The sequence below is a fragment of the Columba livia genome, chromosome 14 (genome assembly GCF_036013475.1).
Source record: "Columba livia isolate bColLiv1 breed racing homer chromosome 14, bColLiv1.pat.W.v2, whole genome shotgun sequence".
NCBI lineage: Eukaryota > Metazoa > Chordata > Aves > Columbiformes > Columbidae > Columba > Columba livia.
Window position 1 is genome coordinate 7593385 of NC_088615.1, and position 26638 is coordinate 7620022.

The 26638-nt window shown below is 42.3% G+C and overlaps 1 protein-coding gene across 2 annotated transcripts; it reads right to left on the reverse strand.

Moving 5' to 3' along the window:
- Positions 1-1272: 1272 nt before the first annotated feature.
- Positions 1273-25998, reverse strand: MAML1 (mastermind like transcriptional coactivator 1). Of its 2 annotated transcripts, none has more exons than XM_065029806.1 (5): positions 25481-25998; positions 14343-15752; positions 11780-12049; positions 7792-7906; positions 1273-5676 (listed from the first exon to the last, which is right to left on the reverse strand). In XM_065029806.1, the coding sequence occupies exons 1-5, from the start codon at positions 25847-25849 to the stop codon at positions 4694-4696; spliced, it is 3147 nt and encodes a 1048-aa protein (XP_064885878.1). In that variant the 5' UTR covers positions 25850-25998; the 3' UTR covers positions 1273-4693. The 2 variants fall into 2 exon arrangements, with proteins under 2 accessions (XP_064885878.1, XP_005503696.2); XM_005503639.3 differs by having other exon boundaries at positions 14343-15755.
- Positions 25999-26638: the final 640 nt, after the last annotated feature.

Sequence of the window (26638 nt, forward strand, 5' to 3'; positions counted from 1 at the left end):
AACGCAACACAAAACTTGTAGAGTAGGAATATACTCAAAATACACTCAGGTTAAGTCAAGATGCAATTTGTGAGGAAGTCTGAAGGCTCTGACCTGGGGCCTTACACACAATAGCTGTATAAATAACACAGTAGCTGTATAAACAAGACATCAACTCCCAGTGCTTGGAGAATGGACCCTTCAATGTTTGAAGCTGATTAAAATTCTTATTATATAGGGGGATGCTTGAAATTGCAGTAACACGTAAAACGAATACAGCCTTACAAGAAACGCATGTGTCACACTTCGCGAATTCCTCTTTATCGCTACTGCTACATCTGTGGTTGGAGAGATTTGAGATGTTAGTTTAGAACTTAAGACTAGATATCATCAGTTAAAGGGTGCGCTTGACAAACAGGAAATACTACATGAAAAACTGAATTCTTGGGTCTGCTGCAAATGGTATGATTCACAAAGAGAACCGCTTTGAAATGTTCACTTCAGAGTAACTCCTCAAGTAATAACTTGTTAACAAGACCATATTAATATCCAAACACACACCACTAACGCTCAGCTCCTTGGGGCACTGATGGAGCCACAGATCCTTGTTTTACTTCTCTTTAACCAAACATAATAAACGTCTCTCTCAAGCGGCTCAACAATCCAGAAGGCTCTGAAAGACCCATTTTGCCACTATTTTCCACAGGCTCTTCAACCCACTACCGTTAAGCCAAAATCTTCATGCAATTCGCTGCCAGGATTTTGTTCCTTGTTCAGAAACACTAACTCACGCTTGCAGGACATGTTCCTCATTTCTGTGTTTTGTTTGGGTTTTTGGGGGTGCTCTCTGCCTACATCAAACACACATTGTCTTTTCACAATTCTCAGGGAAACCAGTTCAAACCTCTACGGCCTGTTATTTTGAGAGAATCTGAGCATATTTTTGGAATTCTGCGGTTTTGCACATGTGAGGTCCCCGCAGTTATTAAGATCCTTTTCACTAGTAACAACCTCTGCAGTTTTATTTCCCAGCTTAAGGCCCACAACTGCATTTAAAAACCAAAAGTCCAGAAGCAGCAGGTACAGCATAAAGTGTTCAAAGGGAAGTTTCCCAAGGCCTGTTCAAAAGGACTTTCTGAAACCGTACGAATTGGTCAGACAGAGCAGAAGCAGCTGAGCTTTAGTACCAGGCTGAGCAGGACTGAGCACTGGGGTGAAAGCTCCATCTCCCTGCCCACAACAACGCTCAGCTCAGCTCTGCTCACACGGGTTTACAAAGCCACACCACATATGTTTCATACACTAGCAAAATATTTATTTTATAATGATAAAACAGAAGTGAAGGATTTCTTTTTGGTGTGCACCAGTAATTGTAGTAAAAGAATAAGGGGATTAATGGACTCTTTATACATTTCAATGACAAAAATTCATAAAGGTTAGCATCAAATTCAACTGTTCTCCATTTACAAGCATAAAACTTACCATAATACCCCCCAAACACATATATAAAGAATTATAGTTTTAAAATCTATAAAAAGTAAAAAATATACAGTCAGAAGATCTAACTCTTATTCAAATCTTTAATATAAAATTGTAAACATTTATTTACACAAAGGAAATGTGTATAACAAAATTTTGAGCACCCTTTTCAATTCAGTCGTGGTTGTTGGAAGGCAGTGGATGTTGCACAGTGACACTCTCACCTTTCCCACCCAACCAAAACCGCAGTTTATAAATAAAGCCATGGGCGGCCGGCCGGGCACAGTTCAGGGGAGATACGTTTTATTGCTCTGAAGCTGCAGCAAATGGAAAGCCCAAGTGCATATATAGACGGCTACATGTGAAAGGGCACAAAGGCAAAGCCCAGCCCTAGCCATGCACCTACGGGCATCAAAACCGTACTTTCATTTCCATTGAACTGTTTCCACTTTGTTACAGTGATACCGTATTTCCAACGGTCTGATCACATTACGTGGACAGGGACCAAAACCAGAAGCAAGGGCTGTTTTTTTCTATCAGGTTAAATGCTGTTTGGATCCTGTTCACATATGAAGACCAATGGGCATTATAATCCTTTTTGCCTAGAATCGTGCTTCATTTTACTTCAGCAGTACCATGAAAAGGCCCTATCACCAAATCTAGACACCATCCCAAACAAACCCTCCGGTCAAGCAGAGCAATATCCACCTTCGCTTCCAGAAACAGTGGAGGAAAGAGGACATCTGCGTTTTCCTGGACATTTAGCTGGATCGCCTTTTTGGTAATAATAATAATGCAAACAGCAGATGTTCTTTTTCTCCAATTAAGAAATCGCAACTGGATGGATTGTATCTCGACTTATTCAAAACAAAGTCTGTGTGCAAAATCTACTAAAAACCAGAGCAGATTTCACCACAACCTCACCAGGGAAGAAAGAAAACTGCGTCTTACTACCCTGTTACATCTCTCAAGTGTTTGTAAGGGGGAGAAAAAAACAAGTGACATTGAAGGATGCCACTGAAATTATGAGGTCCCAAGTACCCCCGACAGGAAGGGAAGGCACACTGGTGCAAAGTTAACCCTTAAAAATAAAAACACAGCCAACACTCCTTCCCCTGCCATTGCTAGTTTATCTATGCTCTTCTAATGATACTTACCTTGGACCAGTTTTTGGTTTAAATTAATAGTAAACCAAACTCACTAGCTCTTTTCTTAGGTTGGCAGTACAAGAAACGTTAGCATTAGTTATTTGCATCTCAACTACTTATTCTAGAAAATATCAGAAGTGTCAACAACCAAAGTCACTAACACCTTCGTCTTCCCATCCAAAGACTCAAAAGCTCTACGAGAGATTAAGTCTGCTTCAGTGAAGTTTTATCCACTCTTCAACGGTGGGATCCACTGATCAACGCACATCTTTCACCAACAGTCCAACATGATACAATATCAAATCTGTTCAACAGAGCGTAATTCATCCACACTAGGTAAGTGTGCTGGACAAACCATGTTCCATGCATATTTGGAAAGGGTTAAAGTATTAGTGTTAAAAAGCAGTTTTTAAAAGTGCAAATTGTCTCATAAAGGAGCTGCAGATACAGTAAAATATTTTCCTTCTTTGAAATCAATGTTATCCTTCACTTCCCTTCACCCACTCTGGGAAAAACCCTCTTCTCATGCATCTCTGCAGTACAGAAAACTCCTGAAGAAGCCAGTCTGTGCTGAAGGAAAATCGCTTTTAAATCACAATGTTGGGTTTGGTTAAAAAGTTTAAAGGAGTTTTCAAAAAAAGTGGATTTAGAAAGGGAAGAGGTATTTGTGCATTTAAAACAAAAGCTTTCAACTTTATTTTCATTTTAAAATAAAGGTTAAGGCAAGGTGGTTTGGTGGCGGATAATGGATTTTTTTTTGGTAGAAAGTAAGGACTCTGGGACACTGAATGTTCCCACTGTGGTTTTTGTCCTTTCTGGGACTGACCCCAAGATATGGATAAGAGGTCTCCTTGGGCTGAGCCGAAGAACCAGCATCTGCTTCAAGGGATATTAAAGAAGTAAATCCTCCAGTCTATAGAAAGATTATCAATCTCGTAACCCAGTATTTAAAAAAGAGTATTTAAAGGGGGAGACTTCCATATTGGAGCAACCCTGATACAAATGTTCTCCCAGGCTGCCTGTGCTGTTATTGCTGATAATGACTTTCCACCTCTCAGCCAAATCATTTTTTCCTCAGTTTTTTAATTCTGAAGTGACAAAGTCTTGTGCTCATTGCATCACTGCTAACTCTGGGGAGTGAACTCAGCTCAAAAGTTAGCTTTACTTTTTACAACAAAGAAAACTAGATGAACTGTCATGAAGCAAAGCCTTCATTTAAATAAAACTACCTTTGGAAATAAGTTATGAAGAAACAGGTGCAAAGTAAATGGCTTTACAATTCACGTTAAACCTACTATAGTTTAAAAGTTCTCCCATAAGAAATTCCCCCTTTAAACACAGCAAGGTACAAGCCAAGAACTGTGCCTCTCTACAACAGAGTGCAAACTGCAGCTTAAAAGACTACAATCTATTAAGACGACTACCTAGACTAACTGGCCAGGTTTTAATACTTTCATCTATTACCAGCATCTAGAAATATTTACTGTGAAACATCACTTACTGAAAGTACAGGCACATGCTTCAGCAATGGGAAAAGAAACAATTCAAAACATTTTGCAAACGTACTTAGGTGCAATACAGCCTCTTCTCAAATAAAAAGTCAGAAGTTTGATGGACAGTACTATAACAGCATCTCAAGCAATGAACAAATAACGATTGCAAGTAATAGCTGCAGGAGACTAAGCCCTAAACACAATTTGTGCAACTATTTTCTTTCTTTCTGCACTACTTCTGTGGAATTCTGTTTTATTTTTAAATAATTAAAGAATTTCATTTTAGAACACTGCATGTGAGATTTCTCAAAGGCTGGCTAGGATGTGCACAAATCTTTTTTGACCTGTTCAAGTGTGCAACTCCTTAGAGACACCAAGATAAAGCGCACTGTTCCCGCAGACCTGCTCGGTGCGCCATCACCACCTATCAACACTCATTGAGAAGCAGCTCCAGTCCCCTTCCCAACCGTTTACCTCTAATGCCTGCAGGACTCCTCAACACCACAGGTTTTTTTGGTCCAAGTGTTGTTTAGATTTCATGAAATAATTAAAAAAAAAAAAAAAAAAAATAGAACCCACACACCCGGCCCTATTTTAATGAGTTCCTAACAACTCATCCAAATCATTCATCCACTCCTCTGAAGTCCTGTTTTTCAGCAAAGAGTCTATCAGGTCTGTGTCACCAGTTAGATTCTGAAGTCCGTTATTGCCCGATTGGCCGCTGTAGGCAAAAGGCAGCTCTTGACTGGTTGTCCTCACAGGGTACCCTTGACTACAGTGCAGATTCCCTCTGTTGGGCATTTGCTGATTCGGATTCTGGTTGAAAGCATTCAGATCTGGAACAGTCTGGTTCATGCCAGGCAAGACTTGCTGGGAGGGTACCTGCTGTGGGTTTGTCCGCTGCTGCACCCCTAAAGATGACGACAACAGCTGCCCAGAGACAGCAGCGTTCATGGAGGTCATCGGGCGGCTGGTGCTGAGGCTTACCTGAGGCATTCCTTGGGCAAACTGCTGGTTGGCCATCTTTAGATGAGTTTGCTGCATGTGGAAAGAGGAGCTGGCAGTAAATGGTCCTAAGCCACTGTTCGCTTGTGTCTGGTTGTTCATATTAGGGATACCCTGGTGCTGCCAAGATGGATTTTGAGCCCCCATAGCAGCTGGTACTCTTGCCATCTGTGGCTTAGATAAGGTTGGATTCAGCGCACCTTTATTGTGCTGCTGAGAAATACTTGAGTTTGCTAAGGTGTTCTGGGCGTACGCAGCGGTAACGGCAGCGCCCTGGCCCAAGCTGCCTTGTCTCTGCATGGGTGGCTGTCCATTGGCACTTGGAGCTGCGTGCTGGGGAACCATCTGTGTCATACCAGATGCCAAGTTGTATAATCCCCCTCGCTGAATGTTTTGCATATTGGTATATTGAGTCACCCCTCGGTCCTGCTGACTGGAGCCCGACTGGAGTGGAGGAACAGAACTGTGTCCAGGTCCCATCTGAATCATGTTCTGGGTCTGAGGAAACATCCGTGGACTACTGGAGCTGGACTGTCCTAAATTACTGACCCCAGGCATGGCTGAAGATGACCCTGGAACACAAAGAAATATTTTGTACATTAAATACCTCAGGTCAACCAGAGCCAAGTGAGGCCTGCAGACACTATAATCCAGAAAGGAGGCGCAGCTGCATTTGTATAAACCAACCTACGCAGCCAACACACAGGCAGCAGCACCTTAATTAAGGAGTGTCAATTCTTGCTCTAGTTAGCACCTCCACCTTGATCTCAAACACAGATATGCCAATGGCCTAAAAAAATCTGAATACCACTTCTAAGAGTTTGCCATCGTAAATTTTTTTAAATTCTAATTTTTTAAGGCAGGACTCTGATATTTCTTTGTGAACAAAGGTATACACACATACTTTGAAGTGCATGCACCGTTTGCTAGGCTGTTAAAAAATACCACTTACTGTACACACACACTGTCAGTTGTTCTGTGCATACACTGTGTATCTCATACTGTACAAGTGTCAGGTTTCCAGCACACTGTTTTCACAGTTCCAGAAGTTTCTTCTATTTTATATAACTTTCAGAAATCTTTGGTCAAGTATCTTTTGAATTTCCATAATGAAATATTTGCTATGTTAACACGCAACACTGATAGCCCAGCAAGATGATTTGCAGATATAAGTCTTCTCAGCAAACCAAAAAGTGTCTTTGTTCTTATAAATCCAGACTAAAAAAGTTTCTTCCTGTAGAAGAACCAGCCCTCTACTTAAAGGAAAAAAAAAGCACTGCGAAGCATAATGCACAATCCACTCCCCTTCTCACAGTCAACCAAGGAACACCTGCCTACACTGGTACTTTCTCTACTTTCAAACCAAAAAGTTGCGGAATTTTTTCATATTTTAAGCCAGTTGAGGAACATTGGCTCTCCATTATTATTAATTCAATTTTTACTCAAATATAATTTTATTCAAATATAATTCAAGTTAAAATTTAATTAATTACAAAAGCACACCATAAAAACACCAATGTTGCCAGAGGTGTGGGGGAGGTCTTACTGAAACCATACAGTGAAGAGGTAGTGCACATACCAGGATTTAAGATGCAAAAAAATAGTTACAATCACCATAACAAGGAAAAAGTAGTTTTAATAATACTGATGTTCATTATAGCAAAACACATTCTATTTCTAACAGGTATACTCCTGCATTTCTATAGAAAAGTGGCAGTAGAAAAAAAATGCTTCAGTGCAATATTTGAAGGATGCTACTGATCAGTGTGTTAACACACGATCCCTTTGTATTGGTGTCAGGACTTTTCAGTTCAGTAACAAAACCCAGTCACAGCTCTACCAGACGCTGTATAGTCACAGACACCGTCAGAACAGGGGTATCACATTTCTATTTGCATCTTTTCCCTTCCGTGTTTACTTCTGTGGGAACATAGAGAGTAAGGAAACAAAACAAAGGGATTAAGCACTATTCTGTACTTCAGGTTTATGAAAAAAAGACAAGTGGTTTCTTGATGCCCTGTTACGTAGAGAGCTTTCAAGGAGGGGGACAAGTTTTTACCATTCTCTAGTTTTTCCACATTGATGAAGCTATTCCAGCCTAACACTAACAACATCTTTTATTTATCAGCGCTAATGCACTGAAGACATAACAAGCTGCTTCTCCTACAAAAACAGACGTAGGACACTAACATGTAACAAAGAGAATCTGAAGTGCATTCCCTTCTAAACGCAGGAGGGATAATATCAGAGAATTTTAAACACATCCTAGTAGAGGAGTGAAATAACACATCACTTATTTTCCTGTAATGAGAGGGTGCGATAGATTCAAGCAGTAGAGAAGAAAACCTGAATCCTAATACATGAAAGTTAAGGAGAATTTACAATCTGTAAAGGGAAATGGTAGTAAAAAAAGATCTTCAGAAAAATGAAGGTACTTAAGAATGTTACCCATTTCCAGAGCAGTATTAATAATCAGAGGCTTAAGTTGTCCCAGATATCTGGGACAGGGGAAGCTGGTAGTTTGCAACTGAATCAGGGTATAGGCCTATAAGTTTTAAGGCACAGTGACGTGGGAAGACGATGTAATCAATTAATTAAAAGCTATCCAATCCAGAAAGTTTGAAGACACCTTGTTTTTCACTCCTGGTATTTTTTCTGCCATTATTTCAATTGCCACGTTTACTTACCTGTGAACTGCCCAACCTGTTGCTGATACGGATTCTGCGGCTGATCCTGATACTGGGGAGGTGGTCGAGTCAGGTGCCGCTGCAGCTGCTGCTCTTGCTGCTGCCGCTGTTTCTCCTGAAAAAGGTTCAATGCAAGACAATTAGAAAACAAGTCCCTTCCAACTGAAATAGTCTATTCTACATCAACCTTTTTGCAAGGGTTACGATCTTCGATAAAAACAAATTACGTGCATACTTTAGGGCAGAGCTGGTAATTACAGGGGCTTCTGCAGCCTTAAAGTCACTTTACACCTTTGTTCTCAAGGTTAAAACAGAGTCAGTTCAATCTGATGAGTGACAAGACCAGGAACTCAAGACAACAGGACGACAGCATGTGCTACAGGAATTACTGCAACACGTGTCTGAAGCCTTTAAAACACTGAAAAGCTGATATGTTAAGCCTTTTAATCAGTAACATAATCAACAGGCATTTTTGGCAATACTCGAAGACACCACCAGGTACAAACCAGGCAGAAGTGAGTGTGTACAAAAAGAACTTGCACTTCTTTTTCTTTTTAGCCCTGGATCAATTCATTTAACACCTACCCTTAGAAATTAAAGTCATAAATATCAATAAAGTTGCAGAGAAAAGTAAAAACTGAACACAAATATTTTCTAGCCCTTGTTTTCAATACTGAAGAAACTACACACAAATCCCTATATACCACAGGTATTCTGAGAAGATTACGGGAAGCTGCAGAACTAAGTTCATAACAGGAGCTACGCAAGTTTTGTTACCACTATTCAAAACCATTTTTTAACAACACACCAAGGAATTCAAACAAACCCTAGTAATGACTCAAAATAACCTTAAGAAAGCACATTCAACCTGTACCTATTTCATGATGAAAACATCTAAAAAATAAAATAAGCAAATTTTCTATTACAAAACTTTTGCAGAAAATGAAATTTAAAGCCTTGAAGGGATTGTTGAGAGTGTATGCACATGCACTAACAGTATGCTGAGAAACCCTGACAGTTTAGGCAACAGGCTGCTTGTACAATACGAAACATATCGGGCAAAGCATTTCTGCCTCTTCTTCCACAGATTTCTTTGACTGGGCTGAAACTCCAAGCTAACCAAGCAGTGATACAATGCACACCTACCTACTTATATAAAGTGGCACAGAGCACAGAAGAGGACTGTAATCCCCTACCAAGAGTACAGGGTAAAGGCACAAGCAATAAACCTTTAAAGAAGAGAGAAATGCGATGTAACCAACGGGCAGATGCACATGACTGCCATCCTTCTGAAAGGTCTGCAAAGCAGCAGCTGTTGAGACACGCAGAGGAATGAGGAGGGGAGGCTGCCTGACAGAGGACCTGCTGCTTGCAGGACCAGTCTAACCTGAAAGAGACTGACCACAGAAGCCAAGGAGAGATGCCACAGTTCTGAGAGAAGCCAGGAACCGCAAAACCTGTCTCAGGGAATACGAAAAAGAAAAGGCCAAATACAAGATGCAAGGCAAGTGTTAGCGCCACAGGGAATGGCACCAAAGCTGCCTGAAACGATAATTCTCCTGCAAAATAGATATCCACTGATTCAGAAATCTTTCTGTCAAGCTACATACAGTATCTTGTGTATCTGATGAAATAAGTATCAAATTAGAATGCTAACAGGATTTAGCTTGAGTGGGTAGGTCAAGCTCAAGAAATGTGGCAAATGCAACATCCAAGCTTGTTCAGCTCCAAAGCAAAGCTGCTCCTTATTTGGGATCAGAGTTCCAGTATCACTATAGAGATGCAGATGTAGACGTTAGTTGTAACTACCATAAGTAGGACAGGAATAAAATATTTTCATAATACTGATATTTACCACAGCAACATTTGCTGTCTAAGCAGCAGCAAATAGGTAGAAAAAAATACAATTTTAATACTGACATATGTTAACTATCACCCTGCTAATCCACCACCCCAGTGTCCAGAGAGGTCTGATGTGTGTTAGGTCCATTATTTAGCTACGGAAACCTGAACCACAGTTCTAAGAGCTCTAATAATTGTCATTCACCAGCGATGCAAAAGTACAAGCAGGATGCTAACACCCCACATTTCCTCTCTCCCCACCTTCTCTCAAAGAAGATCTGTTTGTTCACATTTTGGAAGAGTAATGATTAGTCATTTTTGAAATTTGATAACATACAAGGCACCAAAAACTGAACAACTTACTAAAAAGTATTGGACTTAGAAGTTTATAGATCACAGAAATCATACAGAAAATATTATTTTATTGAAGATACGGGCATTCTTTGCCTTCAGTCTTTGATAATATATTTATCAACATAAGCAGTATTTCCACCATGGTATTCCCTTAGCCCAAATTGTAATTTTACCCAAATATCAAATATCTTCACCAATGTTCACACAATTTCCTTTGAAACACTGGCAAGCACATTCATGTGTTTCTATCTACACTGGGTCAAGAACTGAAGGGGCTTTTCCAGCACCTCAATCTAGTCCTCAATTTTAACACAACTCTCTAAGCGATCAAAAAAGCTATTAGGTGGGACTTGGCACAGCCACAGTTCCACAGTATTGCAGATTCTACTACGCTCTTCCCTGCAAAATGTGTTCCTGAACCAAGATTTCACATATTTTCAGTTCAGAGGAGGCTGTATCATTTCTTTCTTAAAGAAAGCTTCTGATGGGCAGTTGCTGCAATAAATGTTAAGATATCCACACACACCCACTACCTGACCTTCTCTCACCATCTCTATTTTCCAGACTATTATTATAGTGAAAATCCTGTCTACCAGGATAACAACTGCCAACTTCAAAGCTGAGAACGCTGAGATTTATCACTCTTGAACAGTGCCGAAAATTAAGGCAACAACACATTCCCAACTGTTATTAGTTGAAGGACTCCAGAGCATTTAAACTTTGTTGTTGTTAATTCTCCAGGATAAATGCAGTTTTTTGGTTCTTCTTTTCTTCATTAAACCACTGGCTTTTTCTTTTTTTCCTCCCATTATCCCCAAAGACAACACCTTCCATGGTTCCTCCCCACCCTTCCCTCCATTAGCTTCAAAGACAAAACTATTCAGCAGTACAGCTCATTACACTTTTTCCAGAAGATGTGAATACCAGGTTGTCCCTGAGTCTCACAAATCTTTTAAAAATTCATCTTCCCCTTCCCATCAGACCAGATACTGATAATTTCTCTGGATGCACAGCACCAGTGCCTGGAACATGCCTGCGCGGACTTTTAAAAACACAGAAAAGCACCAATGACGCGAAAAAGGCCCTTTGGGCTGATTCCCAGCTGAAAGACTTGCAGAAGTTTTAAAGCTCAGGAAGGTTCACACAAGGAGCCCGTTTCCCTAGGAGAGGCTAAAGCAGCTTTCTGCACTCTGTCGGAGAGCAGAGTTAAATTCTTTTGGCAGCATAAGATGCAAGTTGGATGCAGATGTCTAATTATTTTCCCCAAGTAAACAAGTGAAAGATGTTTTAAAATTTGAAACATGAACTGCTGTGGATCTCACAGGGAAGAAAGGCGGTAAGCAGAATGAGCTTATGGAGTCCCCTGCTCATTGCTTCCATTTTTAAAGCTCTACAGAACACATCAACAGTATCCTGACCTTACGTTTTATTTTTGCTTTGACTTCATTTGCCTTTCTTCTTTCACAAGGAATTATACCATCGTGGGTATGATACCTTCTCTCCACGTAGGTATTGTCTTGCATTGGCACACTATTCAGTTCTACTTGTTTTATTCTTTTTGTTCACCACAGTGCCTTGTAGCAACAGAAAAAACAAACCTCGGCAATCAAGCACTCTGTGTTTGGGCTACTTTCATAGAAACATAAAACAGCAGTTACACTTATGATACCAAAGCACCTTGCAGTTTACATTCTGTATTTTGTAATGCAATAACTATTTGACAAAATCTCAAATGCTGTTTGAGTCCAAAGCAAATCAGTGCAAAGGAAAAAAGCCTGCTGGCCCCTCTCACCTGCTCGGCCAGAAGATGTTGCTGTCTCTGCTCCATCAGGAATTGCTGCTTCTGCTGCTCCATGAGCAAGTGCTTTTGTTGCTGCTCCCTCTGCTTCTGCTGGTCCATCAGCATTTGGTGCTGCTTCATCGCTGCCGCTTGCTGCTGATTGCTGATATAGGATGGGTTGCTGTGGTTACCTGCCATGGAGACATTGGGAGCCTGGGCACCCAGGCCAGGGCCCGGGACAGAAACAGGAACGCGAGGAACGTTAGCAGAAGGGGTTTGATCCTGCAGGATAAAGTAAAACAGAATGAGGTTAGCCCTCCAGAATTCAGAAACTGCATGTTGTTACACAAATGAGGAAAGACACTTTCATAATGATGACCACAATTCATAGTATTTTTATCATTTTACGGGATAAAGGAGAGAGAAAATCTACACAAAGAAGGGAATCATAACACATCTCTAAAAAAAACAGAAGTTGTCAATTATTGCTTATCTGTGCATTTGTTATTTAACAAAAATCAGATCAGTTCTCTTTAATTTGTCATCTTTATGCAATAGCTTCTTCACTTGCGAAGCTTGTAACGAAAAAGGCAAAGTGTGATGCAGTTCTCAGTGATGCTAATTAAAGACATCCAGAAACCCATCTGTAAAGTGCCAGGAGCAGAAGTGAGGGTTCAGTGTTAAGGTCAGAAGCTCCACAACATTCAGGATTTAACTTCAGTCTCAAAGTACTTCCCCAAGGGCAGCTCAAACAGGGGTGTACAGCCCGAGGAACGGCACCGGTTACCAACAGCAATTCAAACACCAGCTTCAGTCAACTTCCGCAGCAGCTTTACAAACACCACATTTTAAATTTTCCTTATACAAAACACTTATTTAAATTCTGCCTCTTCTGTCTACATTTAATTCAGCAAGTGATTTTCTATCCCCCCCCGCCAAGTTGCTTTTTTTAGTATCAAAGTATTTACTATTTGCAGGTGAAAGGGAAGAAGGCTATTACTGATCAAAATGAGTCTTAACATACTTTTGCAGCAATTCAACCATCACCATATTCCACAGAGAAAAATAGTACTACATATAAGCCTGTTATCATTAATTTTTCATAACTCTTTTTTAGCAGATTGGAACTTGGGATAAGCAAAAATAACATGAAATTATCATCATGAAGGATCTGATACTGTTCTCTTTGTACCAGCTAATCCATTTGAAATTTGACAATTTTATCATTTTAAGCACAGTTCAGCCTCATCTCCAGTTATGCAAATACTGCTTTCAAGTTCAGAATTCAGCTGACGGGTTCGGCTGCTGGTTCTCACCCTCTGCAGTTTATATGAAATCATGAGTGAAATATAGGTAAAGCTGTGCTAAGTTGTTCTATACGCAAGCTTTTGAGAAATCCTCAAGAAGCATCCATCAGCATTTCTGTTCATGCAGTGCAAGCGTGGCAGTGTAGGTGCAAGGTCATCCTCATGTCTTTCAGGGAGGGGGAGATGTGACACACACAATCATCTCTTTTCCATTTTTCTTCCATCAACATGTCATTAGATTGTTACTTCTGCTACGTTTTACAGAGACTGACATTTTGTGCCTCATAAAGCACACGTTGATCCCATATTTTTATTTGTATGCCAGTGTGGTCTTCATCACAGACTAATTGGATCTCTCATGGGTTTTTTGTTTTGTTGAGGGAACATATGACTAGAGTCAGATCTCCAACAGCTTTTGCTAGAGGAGCTTTAATCCTTATAAAAGAGACCTTTCTTCTCAACAAGCCCTCCACTGTGTGCATTGCAGGCACATTACAGAATCCCAGTGAGCCTATACCCTCCATCCACTACATACATTTTCACCTGCAGAATAGCTGTAGTATCAGTTTTACGTAAGGCAAAGCAGCAGCAGCTGGATTTTTCCTTTACAAGAAAACCTGAAGCACATTGCTTCTAGCAGACAAATATGCTATGTTACTCATGCTTACAGATCTATTTCTCTCCTATTCCATACTTCCTCAATCCCCAGAGTAACCAGTAACAAAACCTTAGATTTCAAAAGTCCCAAGTAACACCAAAGAAATCAGGAATGCAGCCCCCACTTCCATCTCTCTTCAAAAAGCAGCAACCAAAGGTATGTCTTTTTATATACAGTAAGCCAACTCTGACACAAGTAAGGACTAAAAAGAAGGTAAAGAAATCAAAGCTTCTTTGAGAACACTGTTTAACACTACAGTTTCGCACCAGTTATTTTAGGCAAAAGTTTACAAAGCATCTATTTACCTCTGTAAGTAGAAGCTTCTATGAAGCATGACATAATTTGTTGCCCACAAAATACATAAAGCTGAAAATCACGCATCACCACATGACTTAGAACTGAGTGTTAAAAAAACTGTCCTCAGCGGAAAACAGAGTTCTTGATTCTTGTGTCAGCTGATTGTATATTATATCTTTCTTCTTTAAAACCATGCAGCAACTGTATTGAAACAATACCAGGTAATCTGTACTCTAGTCTTACGGATCTAACACCCTCTCGCAAAACCTTGGATCTGCTACTAAACAAAAGTAATAAAAGCCAGAACATTCACCTGACTGTGCGGTAGTCGGTAGGCAATGTTTCCAGATTTGGGTTTCAACAGGATCATCCCATTTTGGTCATCGCTCACGTGAGCCAGCGGTGCCTGCTGGCGTTGTTGGATGTAGGCCAACATGGGGGGCTTGTTCTGCCCAGATACTGGAACCCCCTGTTCACATTCTGCTTTGTAATGTGAAAGGGGTTTGGTGTTCCCATAGTCCAGCATCGAGCCTTGACTATTCACAGGGTTCTGGTTCAAGCTGTTTTGCTGATGACCCAAAATGTTCACATGGTAATTGCCTCCAGCTCTCGGCGAGCTTTTGTTTCCCATATTAGGCATCATGAGTTTTTGATTGTTGAAGTCTGGCTGGTAAACTGACGGGCTGGTGGGGTTTTCCATGGTATATGGGACAGCCAGTGGACTATGAGAAGGCCCAGACTGTTGCCAAGTAGACATTTGATTTGTCTGGTGAACTTGTGAAGCTTGTTGCTGGTTCTGCAACATCTGGTCTCTCTTCTGCTTGGCAGCAATCTGCTGAAGTTGATGAGCAGAAGACATTTCTTTGGCACTTCCTGCACCCTTCCCAGGTAACAACACATTGGGGAGAGGCCTCTGGACGTTTTGAGAGTGGTTTGATGCCTGCATCATGGGCTGAGTAGGATTTTCAGTCATTGATTGACTGGAAGGCTGAAATATAGCCTGAGAACTACCAACCGCTGGAGAAGCGGCACTTACAGGTACAGAAGGAGCACCAATAAATGCTGGACCTGAAGAAGTGGATCTAACCTGAGGAGATCCCATCTGTTCCTGTTCAAAGGGTGCTGGGGAGAACTCAGTCTTTATGTTAATATCTTGTGGCAACGGAGTCTGTGCAGCTGAATTTGAAGAATCTGCGTCTTTCTTCTCTTCAAAGTCTTCATTAAAGAGATCCTTCATGTCTTCATCAGGCACTGATCTATTAAGCTCCTCAATAAGTTCTTTCCACTCTTGCTCATTAAGATTAAGATCGGGCATCAAGTTATTCTGCGAGATAGAACCCCCTGCTCCAGCAATCATACATGGAAGATCATCTACAGGCTCCTGCTTCAGCTCTTTGTTCAAACTCAGAGGAAATGAGTCATCGGCATCACCACCTCCATTCATCTGCAGGTTGGTATCTGGAAGACACTTCTTGCTGATGCCATCCAGCCCCATCGGATGTTTTCCGTTAAGCTGTAAGGTATCTCCGCTGCCAGATTTCTTGTCGAGATGATGGAGTGGAGACACAGGGGGCATTCCATTGGAAGAACCACTCACTCCACCAAGACCATCATCACGACGCAGTTTCTTGGACACAGAAAAGACATCACCGTAGCCATTCTGCTGGTCTCCGTTCTGCGGGGAAGCGGCACTATCGAGCTTTCTTTTCACAGTCTCATGGAGCTGCTAAAAAAAACAAAAACAAAAAAAAGAGAGGATTAGTTTAATGTTTCATAGATTAGGATTTTTATTTCTTGTGACAACACTGTTTACCACTAACTAAAGCATTTTAGGAAAAAAAAAAGCAGTTAGATCTGTGCTTTGATAAGATTTGCTTTACAAGTCATCACTTGAGATGACTTCCCTTCTACAGTCTGTTAGGACAGACTTTCAAAAATATGTACTGCACCAAACAGAGCCATCCTTCAACCAAAACCAAAAGCTGCTGTGAACCAGAACATACTACGATTTTTCCTGTTCTAAATGCAAAAACATTGAAGAATGTTAAGATTCAAACTTTGGATGTGAATAAAACCGTGTATTTTATTTTGCCCGTGTACACATGGTAAAATTGTTCTGTAACACTGCTTTATAAAGCAGTTTCAAATGTAAATATTTAGAGAAAAAGAACAATTCCTCTTGTGATTATAATTTTTAGAAAAGAACTACACATACACATTTTGTACACTATCACATTTTTGGTACTAAAGCAAAGCCCGTTTGTCACTAGGCCACCACCGTTTCACGCTTATGTAAAACGCAATTCAGAGTTCAGTCAATTCTATCACGGCAAAGGAAGTTTGCTCCTTTCTCCCAGAGTATTCACCAGCTGCTCCTCTCTGCACTGTGACCAGCACAGCACCAACCAGCCCGACAGTTGGCTTCTCATGGCCAGTGAACGCACATATTCTTTTTCTCACAGTGCCACCTAGAAGCAAGCGGAGGGTACAGCAATAGTAACAAGCAGAGTTCGAGAGGCTTTGTTCAGCTTCTTTCCTGCCAGCAGGCTTTCAAGTATAAAGTTCTTTCCAGTGACGTCAAGAACATCTGAAAACAGAATTTACACACACATCAAAGATGACTACAAACTCTTCCTTCCCTCAGGTGCATTCTGTAAAAAACAACAGTAGTGCTTTGCTTGTGCTGGAAGCACCACACCACAGCCAACCCTGGCAGGCAGAGAGGCTGCCCAAAGGGAGCAGTGTGCTCGGAGAGGGAAAGCTCTGCCAGCTCCCGGCCTGTCCCACATCCCTTTGTATGTCCCAGCAGGACACACGAGGAGAAGCCCCACAAACAGCTGCCCAGCTGCAGCCTGATTCACCCCACAGCACGCTCAGATGGCAGAGAAGCAGCTCGTTAAACAACCCTCACGACAAGTATGCTTATTTTAATATTACTTGCAGTCTCCACGATGCAAGTCCACTCACCCTAGGGGAAAGCTGTCTCATCCAAGAACAAACAGGGGAAACCTCAAGATCTCAGTGCTCAAGCAAGAGGTTGTGTGTAGAGCCAGCATAAATTATCAGAAGAATTTCACAGCGCTTGCCTGGGCAACAGCATTCTTTGATTTAATGATGGAAGGACTCGTTCACAGTTAATTGTTGTAATTTTTTTTAAACAGTCTACAGTTAGCTGACCTTCAGAAAAAAAAACCAACAAACCACTATTTGTTTAACGCTTTCATAGGTAGCAGCAAAATCATATGTATATCTGAGGGACAGACTGTAGCTTCCCAGGAAACTATGATCTTCCAGATGGTTCATGAATATAGTAGCAGAGTAGTGAGAGTAGCAGAAGACCTGCTAAGATGAGATGAGGTACATCTGGAGTAGAGACTGAAACTTGAGCTCTCTTCATCTGAATATCACGTCTACAGCTTGAAGTAGCAGATCTAGAGTGAATTTTTCAAATACTGACTTGAAAAAAACACCTATGAAATTTTCCTTGTTATGTAAAAAGGCAAAACTAACACCAGAAAGCTTTAACTTAATCCCAACATCTGCCTTTCAGCCACGTTTCCCATTGTTTACATAATTCTCCAACTGGGAAAACTGAAGCTGAAGGTGGATGAGTAACCTGCTCAAGGTCATATGATGAGTCAATCACTCGAAGTTTGGGAATGGATCATCCTTAATTCTAAATCATTAGGGGAAAACACACCCCCTGAAAACTGACAAAAGTAATAATTTGGTTTTGTATACTGAACATATTATTTCCAATTTCTATATTAAAAACAAATGTATGCCCATTCTGGTCATTGATATAATTATCATTCTTATAGACAACTCAAGGCAATGAGGATTTTGGTGGCTTTATAGTGATAATTGCACACAGCTCTTCACAGGCTGCAGAACCCACCTTGGTTGCTGGACATATATTGCAAAAGTTGTTACGTGCTAAGGTCTTTGCTGCTGTACTCCACATTTGCAATGTATACAACTAACCTAAAATTAAATCATCCGTGCTTATAAACTACATGTACTGTAGTCTAGAAAGAGACACAGACCTCTAATATTCATCATAGGCTCCTTCCCTCAATAAAAACATGTAGGTGCTTTCATATGTATATGAGTTTTAACAGTCATAATGCTCAGATATCTGATTCTTGGTGATATCTTGACTTCAGTTACTCTAGACAAAGTCCTCCTTTCACCTAAATCTACATTCCTTTGTCAGAAAGGGATATTAAATAAAAAGTAACTTAAATAAACTCAGGAATGAACTAAAATTTGAGGGTGACTGCTTCCAGCCTTGCTTCACCTCAGCTACATCTAAGATTATTTGAAACATATCCTACATGTACACGTAATAGCCAATAGACACGTAAGAGAGAAGAAAATCTGCTTGTCTTCTACCCTCACCAGAAAAGATTGAACCCAGTTTGTAACCAGGACACTTAATTTCTGAATTTTAGAAACTATTCACCAAATGCACTTGCATCCTAGTTCACTTTTCACATTAACACGACTTATTGCAGTAAGTCTACACTGTAGTTACACTATCTACATATACACTATCTACATATAACCAGCTTAAAACTAACTTAGTAACCATATTCTACCTTCTTTCTTCTCTCTGGAAAAGACAGTGTTACAAAAATATGTGGGAACCAAAAGTTACGGGTTCCTTCTCCTCTGCCATTACACATACATTCTGATACCTTTTATTTATTCATATTCAATTTTGAGTAACAGAGCCTGAAATTCTCACACCAAATACATTCATACAACTACTCTTCAAATAGTGCAACTTTCTCTTGTGAATTTCTTTTCTTATATGCATTTCTTACATATTATCTCAGATCTTGATTTCATAACAGAAAAAGGAAATATTCAGTTCTTGCCCTATTTGTCTGTATCCAGCCAAATAATCTGGGTTTAGGGAAAAAAAAGCAACAAGGACTATGTGAGACACAAGTCAGACTACAAGCTATCTACGTATCAAGCTGCTCCAACAGAGTTCTCAAGGCAAGAAAAACCTGCTCTCTTCTGCCAAAACTCAAAAAAATAAAAGAGAAGAAATGCTGACAAAAGTAAATCATAGCTTTCTACTCACTAGGAAAATCCCTTCAGCTTTAGTTTTATTGTCCACTATCACCCTGTAAGGCACAGTGGCCCTCTGCTATGCTGTCCCTGGTTTTCTTAGCAGAATCAAGCAATTTTATTTGTAACGCAGGAATGAACCATTTCCATTGTCACCAGATCAGATACAGAAATGTATTCCCAATTTTCCAGCCTACTCAACTTCTTAACAACAGATAGACCTCCAAGATCTCTTTAGCTTGGCCTAAAACTATTACCCCAAAAGCATTTATCCAAAGTACTTAAGCTCTCTGTGCAGAGAACAGTGCACAGCAGGGGATGCACACAAGCCTCGGCCCCTCGGCCCACGATGGGATATGGAGTTTCTGAAAGGGCCACAGGCTGTGCCTTCTCCACATCACATCAGAGCTGCATTTTATTCACACCAGCAAAACAGTAGTAAAGATACTAAAGACACTTGGTATGGCAGGAGTGCACATGCAAGTCAGGCCCTAACTGTGGGTTCCTCACGTGAGGAACACAAACACAAACCCCTGGTGTCACCCAGCACAAGAGACGCCCGACACCAGCAGCCTCTGACCATATAACCTCCAGGACATCCACGCCGTACCTGACTAGGACAGAGAACCACAGTGCCAGGGATGGACACATGCCCAGCCAAACAACAACACTTCCATCAGAAGATGGGCAACACAATTTTGATAAGCTATGTTCTGTCTCCATCTTAAACCCAGCAGTTTTACCACCCCGATGCTCAGCCACATTGAGTTTGTACTGCAAGGGCAGCTGGGGAGCTCCAGGAAAGCTGTCCACAAACTGCCATGAGCCTCACAAGAAATGGGAAAAGCTCTAAACCTTCATCTCCAGCTCTTCTGTTAGCACTGGCAGAGTCCAGAACTTCAGAGTCCAGTGCAGCGTTCTCTCACTGCCTTGGGAAAGGGGCATGAACCGCTGAGCAAAACAGCAGCACAAAGTGCGTTTGATTTTTTTTTTGGTTGGTTGGTGTTGTGGGTTTTTTTGGATGGTTGGTTTGTTTTAGTTATGGGGTTTTGTTTGTTTCTTTAAAAATAAAGATATTATTCCCCCCTGGACACATTCCTGTGTGATCTGCCCTGGTGAACCTGCTTCAGCAGGTGGGTTGGACCAGATGATCTCCAGAGGTCCTTTCCAACCTCAACCATTCTGTGATTCCAGAAGTCAAAACAGTGTGAAACACTCAATACCTGAAACTAGTTTTAGATAACAATCTGAAACCAATGACATTTCAATGCATCAGAACTTAGCAAGCATGAAAGTTCAGTTTACATTGTTCGCTTGAAAGCGAGAAACCCTTCACAATGCAGAATTTTTAAATTGAGGACAGTGAACCAAACTACTTGTGTAAAAATCCATTAAGCTGTTATACTTTGAGTCCTGTAACTGAAGACAGTAAAAATATATAGATATATATACGTAAAATAGAAACTGCATGCAAATTGATTTTTTTCTGAAAAATACCTAGTGAACATGACAGAAACAAAATTTTTAAAAAAAAAACCCTGGTTCCTATACTGCACCTTTTGGGTCCATATAACATTTAGGTTTTTTAAAACATCCATTACAGAGATTAAAATATCCTTACAGGATTCAATAGAGCTATAATTTTTTGTATTTTATTTGGAATCAGTTTACCACTTCAGTCTCAGAATTAAGTTATGTCTACAAAGATTTGTCATGAAATACCAGCAGGAGGATTATAACACTGGTAATTTTCAAAGAATAAATGCTATGTTACTCTAGAAACATCATAAAAATCTAGTTCCGATGTGCCTCGTCGCTACATACCAGCATTCTCACCTAGAAGGGGAAACCAAAATAGAATATATCCATTTTTCTGCCATGGCAGCAGTAGGATAGCGGCAGAGAGAAGATCCCATGAACCAGAGCTTACAGCAGGGCCTCTACAGACACAGACTGCCCTCTCTTGCCTGGCCAAGAACAGGAGCAACGAAGATGAAAACCTCTTAAGCTGGAACAACAATGCAAATATCGTTAACAGCAGTGCATGAATTTTGGGGAGAAAACATTACATTTTGACTACACGACATGCTAAGAACTCCCCATTTACTGTGCATCTACCCACAGCTTCCAAAGCTGCACCCCCCTGCAAGGAAAGCATTTTATTACCCAATCTGTTCCTGCATTCCACCATGTTGTCAGAACCAAACTGCTGGACTAATTTTAATTTTGACTTTAATTCCAGCAGACTTTTGTATTTGGGTGACTGCCTGCTGGAGTGAAGAAGGGCTGTGGATACACAGGTCTATAAATATCCCGAGCCTGCATTAGTCACAAGGGGCAGCTTCTGCTACAGGAATTGTTCTGCTGCATCAAAAAAACCTGCTGTGCCTTCAGCTGCAGCGCCGGATCCCGCACCTCACTTGAACTTGAACAGCGGCGGATCAGTCGCCCCCAGATGCTCAGAATTTAGGAAGCATCACTGCATATCTAACTAATCTAGTATGGGAAATGTTTCAAAGATAGAACAATACCTCACATCGAATTAAAAGGAGACAGAGAAAAACCTGTCTGAGTTGTTGGGCAACAAACTATCAGACTTGTCAGCAAAAACAAACAATGGTGGCAAAGACTACACTGCACTATAGTTATGTATAAATAATGTGGAAATAATTTGCTATTTCTGTGGTAAAACATAATTTCACAATTTAACACCCCTATACCACAGCCTACACAAAAATGAGGTCTTCCGAATTGTTAGTGTACCAGCCTGATCTTTGTTGGTGGAATGCTATTAATGCTTGTCAGTACAATCCAAGCGATCTATTGCCTTTAATTTATTACTCTAGGTCTTTTCAGCCAAGAAACATTGCATTTCTTTCTTAATAATTAAGCTTATTTTTAGAATTTTTACTTGGTGCCTTTGCTTAAGTTAGCACTTAGCCATTATTAATGTAAAAACTGCTATCATTCCCAAACAAATGCTGGTCTGCTCTTCAGCTTTAACACAAAGCATTCCCAGGACAGGCCACCGACCAGACCTTGTCTGCCCATTCCAGAAATACCATTTTGTGGTTTTGCAGCAGCCCTAGACAAAGCAAGCCCTCTACACAACAACTGCTCTCAGGTGGGGAAAAAACCAGCAAGAAACATGGAGTAGGTCTCCTTCCACAAGACCACATCATAAAACAAGGAGTGGAGATGAAAATCCAGATCTTGCCACTCTCATTTGCATGTCAAGGAAACACTTTCTGTTCAGTGCAACGATACACTCTGTTACAGTCTATCAGAGAAATACAAGGAAGCCAATCTCTGCAGATAATTTAAACAGCATATAAGACGGAAGCTTCTCTCAAATCAGAACCCGGCAAAGACGAAAAAATGTGCTAGGGGACAAGTTCTTTTGCTTCACAACTTCCTTGTTTCTCAAAAATACACGATTAACACAGAGGGCAACACGTTATCCAGACACTAAGCATCTTCTACTTTGAACAAAGTCTTAATAATGTAATCTTAAACAACAGAAATATGAAGTTAATTTCAATATTTGAATTTACCACTAAATAATGGTCTCGAAATTTAGAAGAATAGGAACCTAATAAGTTTTCTGTCTTTTTTTCTCAAATTAAGGACAGGCCTACACGGTGCACAAATCATCCGAGGTATTTCTGTATCAATACTGCATTCTCCTGGTTTCTGTGGCTCAACTTTAGGGCTGCTCAGTAAGAAAACAAAGGATGAACTGCCCCTTACTTCTGCCTGTAAACAAGATCCATCCAGCTTCAGGATCTAAAACAAAGACTAATGGAAGAGAAAATTCCTTATTGTGGCCACATGAAAAATCATAGAGGACGTTAAGAGGGAAGCAGGGGTGCTGGCCTGTTCCCCACAACAACTCAGAATTCGCAGACGATGCTCTGAAGCATCTGGGAGCGCAAACATTTCCCATTGTCCACACTTGCGGCAGTGCAGCTTCACATCCTTGTATGACAAGCCCTCAGATGCTGGACCACAAACCCTTTACATTTACATGAGTCGCTTTTGCTTTTGAGGATTCAAATAAATGCCTCATTAACTTTCAACACAAAGTACCAGTTTTCAAGAGAAGATTCCTATGCAGCTTCATGGAAAACTCTGGATCATAACAGCAGGGATAGCTGATACAATGCATATTTCACTGATCTAGCAGCATTCTTTTGAAAGGCATGTGTCCAAGATATTTTAAAACAAGATAATTTTGGTGTTCATCCAAACTTTATCGAATATTGTAAACCAAACCCATGTCCTTCCCGTACAGAGCACATGCTTGGTCTTGATAACAGCTACATAATTGCTAGAGGTAAAATACCAACCTAGAGAAATTAGCAGCAAAGGTTTTTTGGTGGTGGTGTGGTGGGGTTTTTTTGTTTGTTTTTTGTTATTTTTTAAACTTGAATTACTAAGCAAACCAACTTTATACCCCAGTAACGAGGTGATGAATCAGCAGCTGCAATTAAGCTCACAGTCATGTATCCTGGGAAGGAAACAGCAGGCCAGCACGAGGAAGACTCATTCATACACTAAAACCCTCTTCTGTTGTGTAAATTGGCCACTGGCAGCAGCTTCCTGTACCAGAAGGGCTTCCCCAGATGTGCAGTGTTTCAGAACCTCACTGCTGAGAGCCCTCATTATAATGGATGCTAATTAGATCAAATCCACATCCAAAGCAATTTAAAAGAAACAACACCAATGAATTAAAGACGTCTTTCTTTTAGAGGATCAATATGAAGACGTGTGGTGGCAGTTTAAGCAACAGGATTTCACATGCTAAAGAGCTCTGGGTGTAACAAAAATAGGCATTATTAATGGATAGAGCCCCATATGCAAAAAGTCTCAGAGCTCAGACAGGAAATAAAGAGAAAACCCACCAAATCTTTAGATAATAAAATATGAGTTTGAGTTACTTTTGTTCTGACACAACTTTATACTCAAGATCAGCCCGCTAAACAACGGCTACCTGGAAAGTTTTACAGAGTCGCTGTCAGGAATGCACAAGGTTTCCTCGCTTCCTCAAAGACTCTCTTTTAACAACCGTCTGAAGTGCTCTAACTGTGTCACAACTATCTTTGCCCTCAGAGAAATCAGTATGTCCTAGATTCTCATATGTATATTAGCAAGAGTAGAAACAATTTGGCTGAACAACATTTTCAGTTCATCCTGTAACCACCACAAACTTCACACGTGCTGTGTGGTGCCAGTTACATTAATGCTGATACCAACATGCCTCATGTTTCACTGTTTCTCATCATGCTGGTCATACCCAAGTACACAGTAAGCTCTATCATGATTCCATTTTAAAATGGTAACTGAGGTCCCAGACAGCAGAGGATTGCACCCTCCTTCGCTTCTTATCTGACTAAATGTACGTACCATTTTAAAAACATGATTGAATCTATCTGTTAACCTGGAAATGTCTCAGGTTAATCCAGCATCCACTTTTAAAGACACTTAGAACGGTACTGTACCCTTTTCATGAAGGCCACCATCTACAAATAGCCAGTTTTAAGACAGACGGGTATTAAGACAGGCAACCTTCAATAGGTTATCCTACTGACCTACATTACTGTCACATTACTACCTAGCAGTATATTTAAAGGGTGCAGAATAAGTTAAGCAATAGCTATCTTGATATACAAACAGGGTTGTATGAATATATCCTGACAACCAGAAATGCTAGAGAAGCCAGAGAAACATTAAGATTTTGAGTTAAGCCAGTTTTTAATGGGTGGAGTGGGATTCCCATAGTGTTCACACCCACTAGAGTGGCAAATAAGCAGCTGCCTTTCCACAGAAATTCTTTCCAACATGCACCAGAATTAATACACATATTATTTGTCTTAAAAATTCCACTGCAGTAATAGGTATATTCTTATCAAGTGACTCCACTAAAACCCAACAGCCTAAATTAAAGACATCAGCAAGCAAACAAACAAAAAAATCTAAAGCCACTGCAGCATTAATGCTCCCCTGACAGCTCCTGCAGAGACATTTTAGGTGAATTAACCAGAAATCCAACTCACAGATCATTACCCTGAGTTACTATAAGCATCACAGGCCACCCCTACTCCCAGCTCAACAGGCATCAGTGTTTATGTCGCCTTACAGCGTGCAAAGCCGACAAGAGACACAAATAAAACAACCCTTATCAGCTGTAAAGTTGGAACAGAGCGGACACGAACACCCTGCAAAGCACGGCCAGCCCCAGCCCTCCCACCACAGCCCTCACACCGACCAGGAGGGCTCGTTCTCCGGCCTCCTTTCGCTGCCAGCCGGGCACGGCCGCACCGACCGCCGGCTCCCTCCACAGCCCCAGCCCCCCGGCCCGGCCCTTACCGCGATCAACGTGCTGCTGCGGCCGTGCTGCTCGCCGCTCGCCGCCTCGGCCTCCAGCCCGTTGGCTCCGGTCCTGTCGGCGCTTCCCGCGACGGCGGTGGCCGGCGGAGGGGGCGCGGGCGGCGGCGGCGCCGGGGGCGGCTGCCGGTGCTTGCCGGCCCGCTTGGCCTTGGTCTGCAGGCAGCGCTGGTGCAGGGCGAAGGTTTGCTGGCGCTCCAGTTCCAGGCGCTCCGGGGACACGGCCTGGTAGCGGGACTCGCAGGCGCTGTGGTGCCGCCGGCAGAGCTCGATGCGCCGGCGGAGCCGCTCCATGACCGCGCTGTGCCGCGGCACCACGAACTCCGCCATGGGGCAGGGGGGCAGCACCATGGACCGGAGAGCGAAGGGGGCGGCAGCCGCCGTTCACCGGCTCCTCACGCCGGCCCCCACCATGGCGGGGACTCCCCACCTCGGGCCTTCCCCGGCCTCCGCCGCTCCTCCCCCTCCCGCGGGCCTCACCTGGGCTCCCCGCCGGGCTCGCCCCCGCCCCGGTTCCTCCCCCCGGCCCGGCCCGGCGCCCTCTCCGCTCCCCCCCGCCCCACTTCCTCCTTCTCCCCCGAGGCCGGTGCCGCTCCGCTCCCCCCACTCTCCCTCAACCCTGCCCGGCGGCCGCTGCCCAACCACCCCGGGGTCCGGCCGGAGCCCGCTCCGCTGCCCCGCGGCGCGGCCCGCGGCCGCCGCTCTCAGGCACGGGCCGGCCCGAGCCCCTGGCTCCCCATTGTTATCCGCGCCGCCGCCATCTTGAAATTGTTTTTCCTCTCAAGAGCCGAGTTGAGAACAAATAGGCGGAGCTTCCTGGGTGGTGGGCGACGTCACGCCGCGTAGCGCGTCACGAGCCGTGAGGGACATCCATCTGAGCCAATGGAAAGGCGCGGAAGCGCGAATTGAGCAGCGATCTGGAAGCGGCCTCCGGCGCGTTTAAAAGGCACGAGCAGGGAGGGGGCGGGGCGACAGCGCAGCCAATCAAGAGCGCCGGGGGGCGGAGCCAGAGGTGATTGACAGGGAGGGGACTGCAGCGGCGGGAGCCCCGGCCCCGCTCACCGGCGGCGGGGCGTTCGTCCCGCACCCACGGGAGGTTCGTCCCGCACCCACGGGCTCCCCGGCAGCACCAGCCCCTGC

What these genes read in the sequence shown, in the direction of transcription:
- MAML1 (XM_005503639.3), bottom strand. Translation starts at nt 25,849, where the DNA reads ATGGTGCTGCCCCCCTGCCCCATGGCGGAGTTCGTGGTGCCGCGGCAC. An exon ending in GCAGCAGCACGTTGATCGCG is followed by an intron (nt 15,756 to 25,480) that starts GTAAGGGCCGGG and finishes TGTTTTTTTTAG; the next exon opens with CAGCTCCATGAGACTGTGAA. An exon ending in ACAGGTTGGGCAGTTCACAG is followed by an intron (nt 5,677 to 7,791) that starts GTAAGTAAACGT and finishes TTTGTGTTCCAG; the next exon opens with GGTCATCTTCAGCCATGCCT.